The 17,312-nt window shown below is 34.4% G+C and overlaps 1 protein-coding gene across 1 annotated transcript in view; it reads left to right on the forward strand.

Moving 5' to 3' along the window:
* Window positions 1–3,761: 3,761 nt before the first annotated feature.
* The window catches only part of LOC133337355 (protein spire-like), a 78,981-nt gene continuing 65,430 nt past the window's right edge, over window positions 3,762–17,312 (forward strand). Inside the window, exons 1-3 of the mRNA XM_061545585.1 lie at window positions 3,762–3,806; window positions 10,822–10,939; window positions 11,395–11,510. Of these exons, the coding sequence (XP_061401569.1) occupies window positions 3,762–3,806; window positions 10,822–10,939; window positions 11,395–11,510 (279 nt within the window). The remainder of the gene's footprint in view (window positions 3,807–10,821; window positions 10,940–11,394; window positions 11,511–17,312) is intronic.

A 17,312-nucleotide genomic window follows, 5' to 3' on the forward strand; every position in this document is an offset into this window, starting at 1 on the left:
CATTTGTGGCTTCGCGGAATATATGCGATTATTTATTTTTTGTAAAAATTATGCTGAGCACATCATTATCTAAAGATGGTTGTTGTTGTTAGTTTTGTAATTATAATGCTTGAGAATGTGTGTTTTACATTAAAATTAGAGAAAAGAAATATCGCAAACTTCGGCTGTTCCGAACTGTTTATACCTTTCATAATGTGGTGGACGCATTTAAAATACCTTAAATCGATCGGGATCTTTATATGGGTGCTAAATAGTCTGCTAGTAGCTTGAAAAGCCAAGGCCTATGTACTTTAACCTCCCGAAATTACAGCGGAACCTTTGAACGCAATCAAGAACCTATACTGAAAATCATCTCGAAATAAAGTATTTAGTCAACATGAACCCAAAATGAAAAATTTCAGGCTTTTCGATTGGAAAATACTCCTACAACCTACAAAATACTGAAAATCGATGCGGGACTACTATATGTGGAGCCTATATCAAATATATATTGAAATTGTTCTAAAAAAAGTTGTTCACCCTCCAAGAACCCATAAAGCCAAATTAAAGCAACTTCGGTTGGGACAATTTGATTAAAGACTTCAAAATACCAAAAATTGATGTGGAACTTCTATAGGGGAGGCCATACCAAAATGTTGCACGATATTGATAATTTTTGGTAGGAAGATTTGGTACCCATTGATAATCCAAAATATAAAATTACCCACAATTCGGTTGAAAAACGTGTCCAAGCTCTCTAAAAACCCGAAATTTTGGATAAAAAAAAAAATTATATATAGGACCTACCCTTAAAAAGTGGACCAAAATTCATAATTTTTGGCAGGAAGATTTTACACCCAATTAGAACCCAAGATACCAAATTACAGCCAATTTGGTTGAAAGAAGTGTCCAAGCAACCCAAAATATCGAAATTCCGGAAATATAGTTATATGGGGTCCACCTCGAAACTTGGGCCAATATTGATAATTTTTGCTAGGGAGATTTTCTACCCAATGATAATTCCAAATTGCAGCCACAACGGTTGAAAAACGTGCTCAATCTCCTCCTTACTTACTTACTTTACTTATAGCCCCCATATGGCGGTACCTTCTAAATTTTGTTGCTCAATCTCCTCCAAAACAACAAAATTTAGAAGGTACCGCCATATGGGGGCTATACCAAAATTTTACCTGACATTGATAATTATTGGTAGGAAGATTTGACACCTAATGAGAACCTAAAATATCAAATTACAGCCAATTTGGTTGAAAAACATAGTCAAACTCCACAAAATACCGAAATCTGAAGGTATCTTCAACCCCAAAATTCGAACTGAAATGTAAAAGTTTTGGTAGGAGAAAATCCATCAAAAAAACTTCTCTACAAAATCCGCACTTGTGGTTCTGATAGACCTAAAAACCTCTTATTTGAAACGTACGCACTTGTGGTTCCGACAACCCTTCAAAAAAATCTTCTTTAAACTATGCATTCTCGTGCCTCCAACAATCCTTACAAAATCGACGCTGGTGACTCCGACAGCCTTTCAAAAATTTTTCTGTACAAAATCTGTACTTGTGGTTCCGATGGATCTCGAAAAAAATCTTCGTTAAAATATTTATACTTGTTGCCTACAACAATCCAGCCTGTGGCTCTGACAATCGTTCAAAAAAATCCGAACTTGTTGTTCCGGCAACAAATCTTCGCTTGTGGTTCCGGTAGAACTTAAAAAAAATCCTTTAAAAAATCAGAACTTGATGTTCCTATAGACCTCAAAAATAGTCCTCGTTTACATATTCCGGCTTGTACCTCCGACACCCCTTATGTTTTTCTTTAAAAAAAATCGACCCTTGTGTCTTCAACAAACATTAACATTTTTCTTAAAAAAATCAGGCCTGTGCCTCCGACAACGCTTAAACATTAAACATGCTCCTGTTTTCAACCATTCTTAAAAATCCAAGCCCTCCAAAAAGTCTTTTCTACAAAATCCGCACTTGTGGTTCCGATAGACCTTAACAATCTAGTTTAAAAAATAGACACTTGTGGTTACGGGAACACTTAAAAAATCTTCGTTAAAATATTCCGGCTTGTACATCCGACATCCTTAAATTTATTCTTTAAAAAAAATCGACCCGTGTGTCTTCGAAAAACATTAAACATTTTTTCTCTAAAATAATCAGAGATTGAGCCTCTGACAACCCATTAAAAAATCGTAGAACCAAAAGTCTGCGAAAAACATTATTTTAAAAAATCCACCCTTGTGGTTCCGACAACACTTAAAACAAAGTTCTCTAAAAATCCACCATTGCAGCTCCGACAGTCCCTAAAAAAATCTATTGTAAAAATCCAACAGCCCTTAAAAAATGCATATTCTACCTTCGACAATTCTTGAAAAAAATCAGGCAGTCCCTCAAAACATTTTTTTTATTTACCTCCGACAACCCTTAAAAAATCAATCTTGTATGCTGTGCCTCCGAAAATCCAAACCTTTGGCTGTGTCAGTTCTACCTCCTACAGTCTTTTAAGTCTTCTTTAAAAAAAAATCGTGACTATAGCTCCGACAGCTCTTAAAAAATTCACGTCTATGGCTCCGATAGTCCTTAACATAATCTTCTTTTAAAATAATCAGGTCTGTGCCTCCGATAGCCCTTTAAAAAAATCTAAGCTTTTTTCTGAGCAAGTCCTTTCAAACAACTTCTTTAAAAAGATCGTGATTGTGTTTCCGACAGTCCTCGAAAAATTCTCGCCTGTTGATCTGACAATCTTTAACATAATCTTCTTTTAAAAAATCGAGGCCTGTGCCTCCGATAACCCTTAAAATTGCAAGCTTTTGTATAAAAATCACCTTTAAAAAATCGTGATTGTAGCTCCGACAGCTCTTAAAAAATTCAAGCCTATGGCTCCGACAGCCCTTCACATAATTTTCTTTACAAAAATCCACGGTTGTACCTCCGATAATCCTAAAAATCTTCTTTTAAAAATTCATTCCTGTGCCTCCGATAATTTTTAAAAAATCCAAGCTTTTGCCTCCATCAGTTCTTTAAAAAATCTTCTTTAACAAAATCGTAATTGTGGCTCCGACAACCCTTAGAAAATGCACGTATGTGGTTCGGGCAGTCCTCAATATAATCTTCTGTAAAAAATCCACGCCTTAAGAAATATAAGCGGTTGCCTCTGGTGGATCTTTAATATTTTTTTCTAAGTCGTGATTGTGGCTCCGACAACCGTTTGTGCCTCCGACAGCCCTTAAAAATAAACCTCAAAAAACCTTAAAATACAGGTTCGGATTAAAAACAAAAAAAATTAAAAAAATTTTTGAATAAATATTCTATAAAAAAAAATCCACGCTTATAATCCTTACAGTCTTTTAAAAATCTCATTTAAAAATCCCAGTCATATAACTCATTCAGAACTTCGGACTTCCAGACTTAAATCTCATTTAGACTTTATAGCAGATTTTTTTGAAATCAACGTTTGTAGCCTATAACTTCAATTTTTTTTTTAAATCTGTAGTCCTCCAAAAATGTGTTGCCCACCAAACAGCCTCTTTAGATCCAATGTCCGAATTACTTTGCACCACTCATTCCCCCTTAATGTGACTCCATATGTTGTGGCTGCTGCTGGTGGTGCCTCTGTCGGGGCTACCATTTCAAGTGACATTTCAAATAGACTCCTTTATTATGAACTCCTATTTTTTTTTCTTATGTTGTTGTTGCTTGTCATAGTCTATGAATTCGATGCAATGGCTGCACATACGGATCCATGAATGGAAAAAAAATCGCGCGATGGTAGTAACTGGTGGCAGCGATGACGAAGCCGATGACGACAACGTCTTAGACACCGCGATGTTGTTACGTTTTTTTCGGTCTTTTGGTGTTGTTAAAGGCATTTTAAAGACATATTTTTTATAATTTTGACATTTTGCATATCGTTGCCGTCGACGGAGACGTCGTCATTTATGGCTTGGTTTATTTTTACAAAAAATGTTTTTTTTTTTGCTGTTTGTTTTGTTTTTCTTTTGTGCAAAACTATAACATGAGCATTGGCTGACTGACTCGCAGGCTGTCTGTCTGACGGCCTGGTGGTGATGGTGGCGGCGACATTTGACGTTTGGTTTTTGTCATTTTTTCCATCGTGACGTGGATTGCTTTGGAATTGAAGTTTTAAAACTGGAAGACAAAAAAACAAAAAATAGACAAAACTGAGTTATCTGCCTGCCTGCCTTGCCAGCTCGATTACAAAGCCTGGTAGTGGGTCTTGAGCGAAAAAAAAGAAAAAATAAACCTCCACTCTTGTCTACTTGTTTTAGGCGACTTTTTGAAGTGAAGTTTGGGCTCCGCATAGGTTTTTGTTTCGATTCGGTTTCAGTTTTTTGAGTTTTATAAATAACATTTCTATGACATTTTGTTGTTCATGTTTTGTTTTGTTTTTAATATTTTATGTAGAAATTGTTGATTTGACTGCATTGCTGTTGTTTTGTGCGCCATGTAATGTTGTCTGCCGGCCTGCCAGCCATGCCGATCAGGCAGCCAGCCTGCTTAACAATAGCCTGGGAATGAGGTTAATTTGACTTGTTGGTTAGATGAAAATATTGTTCAAAAATTGCAAAAAAACAACAACAACAACAACACAAAAGACAATGTCTAATAAGTTTTTGTTTGTGGATTTAGTTTTAGTTTAAATTATTTTGTTTGCAATAATTTTTGGTTTTGGAAACAGCTTTAATTTTTCGGAAAATTAAAATAAATGACTGCATTTAAATGCCACTGCAGTTAGGCACACACACACAGGAATGGAATGTTTGGCTAATTTATTTTTTTTTTTTCGAAATGGGAATAATTTGAAAATTTAGTTCCCACACAGAAGAAAAATTGGAGTCGCTTGTAGGAGTGGCTGATTTTTGAGAAAAAATCAAGGATTTAAATACAATATTTTTAAGGATCCACCCTAGGCGTGGATTTTTTAAAGAATATTTTTTCAAGGCGTGGATTTCTTAAAAAATATTTTTCAAGGCGTGGATTTTTTAAAAAAATATTTTTCAAGGCGTGGATTTTTTAAAAAAATATTTTTCAAGGTGTGGATTTTTTAAAGAATATTTTTCCAAGGCCTGGAGTTTTTTAAAGAATTTTTTTTTTCAAGGGGTAAATTGTGTTAAAGAATATTTTTTCAAGGCGTGGATTTTTTAAAGAATATTTTTTCAAGGCGTGGATTTTTTAAAGAATATTTTTTCAAGGCGTGGATTTTTTAAAAAAATATTTTTCCAAGGCCTGGAGTTTTTTAAAGAATTTTTTTTCAAGGGGTAAATTTTTTTAAAGAATATTTTTCAAGGCGTGGATTTTTTAAAGAATATTTTTCCAATGCCTGGAGTTTTTTAAAGAATTTTTTTTCAAGGGGTAAATTTTTTTAAAGAATATTTTTTCAAGGCGTGGATTTTTTAAAGAATATTTTTTCAAGGCGTGGATTTTTTAAAGAATATTTTTTCAAGGCGTGGATTTTTTAAAGATTATTTTTTCAAGGCGTGGATTTTTTAAAGAATATTTTTTCAAGGCGTGGATTTTTTAAAGAATATTTTTTCAAGGCGTGGATTTTATAAAGAATATTTTTTCAAGGCGTGGATTTTTTAAAGAATATTTTTTCAAGGCGTGGATTTTTTAAAGAATATTTTTTCAAGGCGTGGATTTTTTAAAGAATATTTTTTAATGCGTGGATTTTTTAAAGAAAATTTTTTCAAGGCGTGGATTTTTTAAAGAAAATTTTTAATGCGTGGATTTTTTTTTAAATATTTTTTCAAGGCGTGGATTTTTTAAAGAATATTTTTTCAAGGCGTGGATTTCTTAAAAAATATTTTTTCAAGGCGTGGATTTTTTAAAGAATATTTTTTCAAGGCGTGGATTTTTTAAAGAATATTTTTTCAAGGCGTGGATTTCTTAAAAAAATATTTTTTCAAGAATATTTTTTCAAGGCGTGGATTTTTTAAAGAATATTTTTTCAAGGCGTGGATTTCTTAAAAAATATTTTTCAAGGCGTGGATTTTTTAAAAAATATTTTTTCAAGGCGTTATTAAGGCGTGGATTTCTTAAAAAATATTTGCAAAGGCCTATCCCCAGGCGTGGATTTCTTAAAAAATATTTTTTAAGGCGTGGATTTCTTAAACAATATTTTTTAATGCGTGGATTTTTTTTTAAATATTTTTTAAGGCGTGGATTTTTTTAAAAATATTTTTTTAATGCGTGGATTTTTTTAAAACTATTTTTTTAAGGCGTGGATTTCTTAAAAAATATTTTTCAAGGCTTGGATTTCTTAAAAAATATTTTTCAAGCGTGGATTTCTTAAAAAATATTTTTCAAGGATCGACCCTAGGCTTGGAGTTTTTAAAAAATAGTTTTCAAAGATCAACCCTAAACTTGGATTTTTTTAAAAAATAGTTTTCAAAGATCAACCCAAAACTTGGATTTTTTTTAAAAAAATTGTTTTCAAAGATCAACCCTAGGCTTAGATTTTTTTAAAAAATGTTTTTTCAAATTTTTTTTTAAAGAATATTTTTTCAAGGATCGACCCTAGGCTTGGATTTTTTTTAAATTGTTTTCAAAGATCAACCCTATGCTTGGATTTTTTTAAAAAATTGTTTTCAAAGATCAACCTTAGGCTTGGATTTTTTTAAAAAAATATTTTTTCAAATTTTTTTTAAAGAATATTTTTTTAAGGATCGACCCTAGGCTTGGATTTTTTTTTTAAATTGTTTTCTAAGATCAATCCTAGGCTTGGATTTTTTTAAAATTTGTTTTCAAAGATCAACCCTAGGCTTGAATTTTTTTTTTAAATTGTTTTCAAAGATCAACCCTAGGCTTGGATTTTATAAAAAATATTTTTTTCAATTTTTTTTAAAGAATATTTTTTCAAGGATCCAACCATGGCGTAAATTTGTTAAAAAATATTTTTTAACGATCCACCGTAGGCGTAGATTTTTTAAAAAATAATTTTTAAAGTATTTTCCTTTAAATATTAAATTAATTCATATTAAATTAACCTCAAAATAGATAATTATGATCTCCTCCGGTATTTGATTGCCTTCTTAAAAAAATCATTCAGTCATACAAATTCCATGGAAAACATCAGAGGGTCGTTCTGCTCAGTCTAGACAAAAGGCGAAAACCACAAAATGGTTATATTTCCAAGAAATTTGTTTCAAAACTTGAATTTTTTAATTCAGTATTTTATGCCGCAAAATGTATTCCTCATTATTCTCTGCTAGTTTGTGAACTAATTTTTGTTATTTTTTATTATTGGAATTTTAAATTTAATAAACGCCAGCACCCTAACCTGCACCCAATCTCATCATTGTTGGCAGTGCGAGCTCCAGCAGACCAAACAAAAAAATGCATACGAACAAGGAAATTCTTCTTCGTCGTCGTCTTCTTCTTCTGCCTTATGGCAAATATTTTATTGAGAAAAAAATAAAAAAAAACAACAACTAAGAAATAAAAATGGAATTCGGTTGCTGCTGCTGATTCTTCTTCTTCCTTGGGTGTCTGTTGTCTATCTATTTCATTGTTATTTGCCAACTATCGCTCCCGCATGACTGTGCGAAGGGCATATTCCACATTTGGGTGTAGTTGTTGTTGTTGCTGTTATATTTTTTAATGCACCTCACAGCATAATAATGGATTTAGAACATGCCATATTCCCATTCATTTATTTATGCATGCCACATCATTGGTGGCAGCGCCACAAACTATTGTCTGTCTGTAATTGTTCTATTAAAGTGGCAGCTACCTTCGTTGTGAAGCTCCAAAGGTTCCCCACCACCACAACATTATTCACAAGAAATTTTCCTATCTGCCCCAGGCCACCACACCAACGTCGTGAGTGTGAATGCATTTGAATCGAGGGATTTTGCGACTTCTTTGTGTTTGAAAACTTTCCTCTAAATTAATTTAAGTAATTCACATTAAAAAGAAGAAGAAGAATTTCCTAAAAATTCCGATTGAGTACTTCCTCTATTTATGGATATGGCTTTGCTACAAATGACTAATTTATGAGGGTGATTAGAAAAAAAAAGCTCAGCTAATCACAAGAAACGGAAATTCTAATAAATGGGAAAGCGGAAATTTTGAATAGATTTTTTTATGGAAAAAAAATTAATTGAAAAGTATTTTTGAAAAAATCCAAGACTTGTGTGGATGTTTGAAAAAATATTTTTTTCAAAAATCCACATTTGAAAAAATATTCTTTGAAAAATCCACGACATTTGAAAAAAATATTCTTTGAAAAATCCACGCCTTGTGCGGATGTTTGAAAAAAATATTTTTTGGGAGACTGGATTTTTAAAGAATTTTTTTGGGTGACCCTACAAGGCGTGTATTTTTTAAAATATTTGGGTGACTCTACAAGGTGTGGATTTAAAAAAAAAATATTTTTTCAAGCATCCGCACAAGACGTGGGTTTTTTAAAAAATATTTTTTTCAAGCATCCACTCATGGCATGGATTTTTTATAAAAATATTTTTTAAAAACCACGTCTTGTGTTGATGCTTGATTTTTTTTTTTAATCCACACCTTGTAGAGTCACACAAATATTTTAAAAAATACACGCCTTGTAGGGTCACCCAAAGCTATTTTTTAAAAAATCCAGGCTCTCAAAAAAAAAATTTTTTTTTCAAAAATCCACGCCTGGTAAAGTCTTCAAAAAAATAATTGTTCAAAAAATTCAAAGTAAAGTCCTCAAAACATATTTTTGTTAAGTCTACGTCTAATATGGGTCCTTAATTATACCCTTCAACACACTGTGGTACAAGGTATTATTTCTTTGTGCATATGTGTGTAACATGCAAAAGGAAACCTTTTGAGAATATGCATAGAATCACTTTCTAAGTCGATTTATGTATGTCCGTCCGTCCGTCCGTCTGCCATGTTAAATTGTAAGCAAAGAACAGGTCGCATTATTTATTCGAATTGGATGAAATTTGGCACATCTCATTTATTTGGCCCAAGGACGACCAATATTGAAATTGGGAAAAATCGGTTCAGATTTACATATAGCTCCCATATATATTTTTTGTCTGATTTAAGGGATTTGGAACCGATTGGATTGTTAGTTTTTGAGTTATCGTGCCCGCCATTCGCAAAAAAATGTTTAGAGAAAAACGCGTTTAAAGTTTGAGAAGCCCTTCAGCCGTCACTTGATGCTGACACAATAAATCGGCTATATCTTCAAGAGTTCTTGAGATTTTCACTTGAAATTTTGTAGAGACATTCTTTAATCAGTGAAGATTCGAATTATATCAACAAAAATTTTGACCCCGCGAATGGGGGGTCCCCTTAAGGTAAATGGTGCACCAAAGTCCGAATATATTTTTCGATTTGCACGAAATTTGGCATAGCGTATTGAATTGAGTCTAGAATGATGTGTGCAAAGTTCCATGAAAATCGGTTCAGATTTAGATATAGCTCCCATATATATTTTCGTCCGATTTAAGACAAATGGTGCACCAAAGTCCCTATATATCTTTTGATTTGCACGAAATTTGGCACAGCATACTGAATTGAGTCTAGAATGATGTGTGCTAAGTTTCGTAAAAATCGGTTCAGATTTAGATATAGCTCCCATATATATATATATATATATATATATACGTCCGATTTAAGGTAGATGGTGCACCAAAGTCCGAATATATTTTTCGATTTGCACGAAATTTGGCATGGCGTACTGAATTGAGTCTAGAATGATGTGTGCTAAGTTTCATAAAAATCGGTTCAGATTTAGATATAGCTCCCATATATATTTTCGTCCGATTTAATGTAAATGGTGCACCAAAGTCCCCAAATATCTTTCGATTTGCACGAAATTTTGCATAGTGTACTCAATTAAGAGTAGAATGATGTGTGCTAAGTTTCGTGAAAATCGGTTCAGATTTAAATATAGCTCCCATATATATTTCCGTCCGATTTAAGACAAATGATGCACCAAAGTCCCTAAATATTTTTCGATTTGCACGAAATTTGGCACATGGTATTGAATTAAACCTAGAATGATGTGTGCTAAGTTTCGTGAAAATCGGGTCAGATTTAAATATATCTTCCATATATATGTTCGTCAGATTTAAGGTAAATGGTGCACCAAAGAACCTATATATTCTTCGATTTGCACGAAATTTGGCACAGCATACTGAATTGAGTCTAGAATGATGTGTGCTAAGTTTCGTAAAAATCGGTTCAGATTTAGATATAGCTCCCATATATATTTTCTTCCGATTTAATGTATATGGTGCACCAAAGACCCTCTATATCTTTCGAAATTTGCCACAGAGTACTGAATTAGGTCCAGAATGATGTGTACTATGTTTCGTGAAAATCGGTTCAGATTTAGATATAGCCCTATTTATATTTCGTCCGATTTAAGGTAAATGGTGCACTAAACGCCAAATTGAGACTTGAATGACGTTATTGGGTTTTGTTGAAATTGGTGCCGATGTAGCCATAGCTTCCATATGTATTTTGAACGGGTGTCTGATTGAGATTACATTTTTAACAGTGCGGCGTACCGAATAACATGTATCAATTTTGCTATAAATCGATTTGTCCCATGATACGCAGACGCCTCTAAATCTGCCCGAATGAAATTAAATTCATCATAGGTTGCAGAAAGACATCAGTATGTTTCCTTCGAGGGAACATTGACATACAATTGTATGATTACATATGTACAATATACCATATACAAAGTGGTGAAGGGTACCATATAGTGGGCCCAATCCAACATTACTTCTTTCCTTACTGGCTTTTAATTTTGCTTAAAAATTAAATATATTTTCTAAATCTGATTATTTTTTTTTTCGTTTCTTTCCAGGTCCTCCGAAACGTTGCCGTCGTCGTTTATAATGCCTTGGATTATAATTTACACGAAGATGAACAATGTCAAATGTCCCAGGAACTGGAGGAACTTATTACCCACATGACTGAAGATGGTAAGAATTATCTAAAAAAAATTATTATCAGGACTGGATCGAATTTGAAGAACATGAGTCTGGAAAAAAATTTATGAAAATTTCGAAAGGGAAAATTTTTATTTTTTTAATTTCCCTAATTTCCACAAAGAATAATAAATTGCGCATTTCATTCAATTGAAAATGTCCACACAATTCCATTAGGTTGGTGGGTGGTTTGGTTGTAAGCCATACCATCCCATCCACCCATCCATCCACACATGTGGTTGTTGTAATTAATTTAGATGTGACTTAATTGAAAAAAAACCTCACTGGCAGTTCTAGAAACCCTGACACTGACAATGACAAAATTATTACCATAACGTCAATCAGCCATTTCATAATTCTGAGCGAAACAAAACCAAAAAAAAAGAAAAACAAAACTATAATTCTCAAATTCCCTTTTTGTAATTCTTCCTCTTCTTATTGCCTTTCAGAAACCGAAGAAGACGATGATTGTATTGATGACTGCATCGATGAAGGCATTGACGAGGGCTACAAGCGTTGGGATGATGAACACGATGAAACCAAAGAATTCGATTATGTCTTAGAGGTAAGCGTTTCAAATAGATCAATGATATCGCGATCAAAAAGATCGAAGTGATATTCTAAGCAAATAAATAACGTTTAAATGAAAAGACACCGAGATTTTATATTGACAGATAATTTTATATTGTTTGCTTTTTTCCAAAGAAACCTCAAAGTGTTTCAAACACTTTTGTTTGTGGGTTATTGATTACCGGAATCACTTTTCTTTTTTAAACAAAAAAAAAATTTAAGCCTCTCTTCCATACCCTGTTTGGCATCCTCTCCCTCGGTGACTTTTAGGATCTCCGATTTTGTTACCTTGTAGGTTTGATGGATGCTCGAATGACATTTGATGTTTTTTGTACCTATTGTTTGTTGTTGTTGTGTATGACATTTGCAAGGTGTTAATTTAAATGACACGCGTCGTTCGGGGTTTCTCAGTTATTGCGCCTCATCATTATGTGTCAGTATTTTGAATGACAATTTTCATGTTTTCAAAACAAAGTGTTGAATTCTAGTAAAAATGACCGCAAATGTCATTCAAATTGGAAACATTTTGAATACAAACTTATAAAACCAATTTTACATTTATTTCAAGGTGTGAATTTTCTAAAAAATATTTTTAACAGATCCACACAAGGCGTGGATTTTTAAAGAATATTTTTCCAAACTTCCACACAAGGCGTGGATTTTTTAAAGAATATTTTTTTAAGCATCCACACAAGGCGTGGATTTAAAAAAATATTTTTTCAAGCACCCACACAAGGCGTGGATTTAAAAAAAAAATATTTTTTCAAGCACCCACACAAGGCGTGGACTTAAAAAAAATATTTTTTCAAGCACCCACACAAGGCGTGGATTTAAAAAAAATATATTTTTTCAAGCATCCACACAAGGCGTGGATTAAAAAAAATATTTTTTCAAGCACCCACACAAGGCGTGGATTTAAAAAAAATATTTTTTCAAGCACCCACACAAGGCGTGGATTTACTTACTTACTTAAAAAACATTTCCAAACGCGTCGATCTTGTGCGCATCTCCTCCAATTTGAAAGACCACGTTCCAAGATATTGCTTGCGCAAGTACCCATGCTTCAGATACATATAATAGCACGGGTAGTATTAGCGTCTTGTAGAGTGTGAGTTTGGTCTGGCGGGAGGTGCCTTATTTCTAAACTGCTCACTTAGACCATAGTAGCATCTGTGGACCATCACAATCCTTCTCCGAATTTCAAAACTGATGTCATTCGTTTTATTTATGGCGGTACCTACCAAGGTATATACAATCTTTAACTACCTCGAAGCTGTAGATCTCAAGTTCCACAGTTGGTCCGAGTCTATTGGACGTCTTGCGCATTGATAAAATCAGCTTGGTCTTCTCGCCGTTTACTGTCAGACCCACTTTGGCCGACTCCTTTTCAATTTGATCAAACGTGGCTGTTACCCCTCGCAATGTTCGACCCATTATATCGATGTCATCGGCGTAGGCGAGTAACATGTGTTGTTTGGTGTACAGAGTGCCATTTATGTTCACCTTTGCGTCTCGTATGACTTTTTCCAGCAGGATGTTAAAAAGATCACAAGACAAACTGCCACCTTGACTGAAGCCTCGTTTGGTATTGAAGGGCTCCGATAGGTCCTTTCCGACTTTAACTGCTGACCTTGTGCCACTTAAAGTTATCCTGCATAGCCGTATTAATTTTGCAGGAATGCCAAGCGCAGACATGGCTTTAGACACCTCTGAACGGATAGGTCTGTCGAATGCGGTTTTATAGACGACGAATAGATGGTATGTGTCGATGGGTTTTTTTCCGTGGGTCTTTTCCAGGATTTGGCGGAAAGTGAAAATCTGGTCAATGGTGGATTAGCAAGGTCTGAAGGCGCATTGGTATGGTCCAAAAATGTCATTGAATATTGGCTTCAGTCGTTCACACAGCACACTGGGTAGCACTTTATATGCGATGGGAAGAAGGCTAATTCCTCTATAGTTGGCACATATCGTCTTGTCTCCTTTTTTGTGCATGGGACGCAGGATTGGTCTTCAACCGATTAATTGCTATTCTGACCTCATCTTGGCTAGGTGATATACATTCTATACCGTCATCTCTTATTGCTTCTGGGATATCTTCTTCACCGCCACTATTTGATACCAGAAGCTTTTCAAAATTCTCCTTCCAGGTTTCATTCTTCATCTCTACAGGAGGATGTGCCTGCACCAAAATCTTCGGTTTGGTGATTTACTCGTTGGTAAAATTTCCGGACTTCATGCTGACTCCTGTACATCTCGATTTGCTCAAGCTCACGTTTTTCTTGTTCTTTCTTCTTTTTTCTGAAAATACGTTTCTCCTTTTCTCCCGATAGTTCTCCATCGCATTACGTGTTGCTACTGTCCGCAGGGTTTGCCCTATATGCTGCGTTTTTCATATCAGTAGCATTACGACACTCCTGATCGTACCATGGGTTTCTTGGCGGTGATTTTTGGTAACCAAGTGTTGCTTTTGCTGCAGTTTGTAGGGAGTGGGCAATTCTTAGCCATTGAACTTCTATACTATTATCGGGACAAGAAGTGCTTTCGTCAAGCAGGTGGGTAAGTTGAGCAGAGTAGGCCTCGGTTACCTGTTGTGTTTGCAGCTTTTCAACGTCGAGCTTCCGTGTTGTGTTAGATCCCACCTTTGCTGCAACATTAAGGCGAGTGCGAACTATGGCTGATACAAGGTAATGGTCCGAATCGATATTCACTCCTCGGATCGTCCGTCTATCACAACATGATCAATTTGATTTCTCGTTGCTTGATTAGGAGAAATCCAGGTGGCCTTGTGTATATCGAGATGCTTGAATCTGGTGCTGCTAACACCATATTTTTTGTTGCCGCGAAGTCAATCAACCTCATGCCGTTGTCAGATGTTTCTTCATGAAGGCTGAATTTTTCGACGGTGGGGCCAAATATATTTTCCCTTCCGATTTTTGCATTAAAATCTCCTAGCAAAATTTTAATGTCATGGCCAGGGCAGCGATCATATGATGTTTCTTTACGCATGGGCCCAAATTAGATTGATGTAGTAGAACTTCGCTTTTATGCGGATTATAGCAATTCGCTCATCTACTGGAGTGAATCTGGAGACGAGGTCTTTTATTCTTCTGTTAACCATAAATTCGCAGCCAAATTCATGTCCCATTTCATGGCAGCTATATTAAAGTGCGTAATCGTCTGAAAATAGCTACCCCAGGTGACACCGCGGGGAGGTCAGTGTCCACAATTGAAATGAAAGAGGGACCAAGATAAGCCTGGACTTCGCCATGTTAAAGACAATCAGAGCCGTTGCTTGGTATCTATCATCCCCTACGTTTTAAAGAATATTTTTTTAAGCTTCCAAACAAGGCGTGGATTTTATATTAGTCTCGTACTTTACATTTCTCGCTTTACAAATTACAAATTCCAATTACTTCCCATGACTATACAAACATTTTTTTGCTATTACTGTCTTAATTTTTTTCCTGGAATCATAGTTGTTTTTTAAGTAGACCTCTATCACTGAGCACATGCATGTAATGCTGGTTTTTTTCTCAAGACCAATTTGAGAAAATCTGAGCTTGAGTCTTTCTTAAATAAATCCAATTATTTAATCACAAGTGTAATTTTTCAATTTTTGAGGTTACATTTTACAAATATTAGATGCTGAAATTACATAAAGAGAATGAGAAGAAAAAACATTTAGCCTCAGTTGGCTTCCATAGTCCAGTGCTCGCATCTCTCTACCTCTTGACAACAGCACTAAATGATCCATATCCCCCACCTAAAGTCGGTTAATAACAAATATTATTATTTGTCTACCCACTGATCGTATTTGTTTAACTTGTTCACACTCCACATCCATCCATCGAACCACCCAACCATCCATCGATCCACCGATCCATTCGAACGAACACACACACCGTACAACTGAGTTGCGGATAATTGTGGCAGAGATAAATTGTGTAAATATGTTACGCATGATTGTTTTGGCTTTTAACCACATAGGGAAGTGATTTAATAATACCACCGACTGCTGCTGCAACAACAACAACATCATTATTTAACGAGACTATGTTGTTGTTGTAATGGATGTAATACTAGCCAAGTTTTGTTTTAATCACTAACGTCAAGAACGTCAGTTTTTCTGTTTCGTTTTTGTTTTGCCATGACTTTGGTATGAAATTTCTTCCGTTCGGAAGTTGGGTTTCAAAATACCACAGCACGAAATGAAAAATGTAGATTAATATGTAATCGAATTAATGGAAAATTGCGACTACATATCAATGTGGAGTTAAATAAGATATGAAAGAGAGATGAATTGCAATTTAAAAAAAATCCATGCAAGGCTTGGATGCTTAAAAAAAATTTCTTTAAAAAATCCACGCCTTGTGTGGATGCTTAAAAAAAATTTCTTTAAAAAATCCACGCCTTGTGTGGATGCTTGAAAAAATTTCTTTAAAAAATCCACGCCATGTGTGGATGCTTAAAAAAAAATTCTTTAAAAAATCCACGCCTTGCGTGGATGCTTAAAAAAAATTTCTTTAAAAAAAACACGCTTTGTGTGGATGCTTAAAAAAAATGTCTTTAAAAAATCCACGCCTTGTGTGGATGCTTAAAAAAATTCTTTAAAAAATCCACGCCTTGTTGTAGGTTCTTAAACAAATATCCTTTAAAAAATCCACGCCTTGTTGTAGGTCCTTAAAAAAATATCCTTTAAAAAATCCACGCCTTGTTGTAGGTCCTTAAAAAAATATCCTTTAAAAAATCCACGCCTTGTTGTAGGTCCTTAAAAAAATATTCTTTAAAAATCCACGCCTTGTTGTAGATCCTTAAAAAATTATTCTTTAAAAATCCACGCCTTGTTGTAGGTCCTTAAAAAATATTCTTTAAAAATCCACGCCTTGTTGTAGGTACTTAAAAAAATATTCTTTAAAAATCCACGCCTTGTTGTAGATCCTTAAAAAAATATTGTTTAAAAATCCACGCCTTGTTGTAGGTCCTTAAAAAATTATTCTTTAAAAATCCACGCCTTGTTGTAGGTCCTTAAAAAATATTCTTTAAAAAATCCACGCCTTGTTGTAGGTCCTTAAAAAAATATTCTTTAAAAATCTACGCCTTGTTGTAGGTCCTTAAAAAAATATTCTTTAAAAATCCACGCCTTGTTGTAGGTCCTTAAAAAAATATTCTTTAAAAAATCCACGCCTTGTTGTAGGTCCTTAAAAAAATATTCTTTAAAAATCCACGCCTTGTTGTAGGTCATTAAAAAAATATTCTTTAAAAATCCACGCCTTGTTGTAGGTCCTTAAAAAAATATTCTTTAAAACTACATGTCAGCTAAGCCTTCTGTTGGCCCCCCCTTCCGTTGGTAGGTCGTACCCTGCAATTTTTTTTTTTTTTTTTTGTAATATCCACTCCGTGAAAGAAAAATCTCCATAAATTCACAATTTTCCCTACTGTCAAAACAGTTCAAGTTTTTCTTACGTTGTTGTTATTGTTTCACCTTATGAAATGTGTGAATCTACATAGCTTAGTGTGTATGTGTGTGAGTGTGTTTTCATTTTCACACCTAAGTGATATTTCTATAATGCAGCTGACATTTTTCTAATATTTTTCTGTGGTTTCTCACAGAAGATCTGAGGAAGAGGCAGCCGGCTGTCAGTCAGTCAGGCAGCCCACAATGATACGCTTAATGCAATGACAACAACAACAAAAACAACAGCAACAATGATTATCGCCTTAGCGTAAACAAAAAAACTAGGGGGATTATCCATCCAACCAACTATCCATAATGATGATCTCTAAATACCCAACCGAA

Source organism: Musca vetustissima, unplaced genomic scaffold, assembly GCF_032173495.1.
Source record: "Musca vetustissima isolate MV318-11 ecotype Yass unplaced genomic scaffold, APGP_CSIRO_Mvet_v1 utg49774, whole genome shotgun sequence".
NCBI classification, from domain to species: Eukaryota; Metazoa; Arthropoda; class Insecta; order Diptera; family Muscidae; genus Musca; species Musca vetustissima.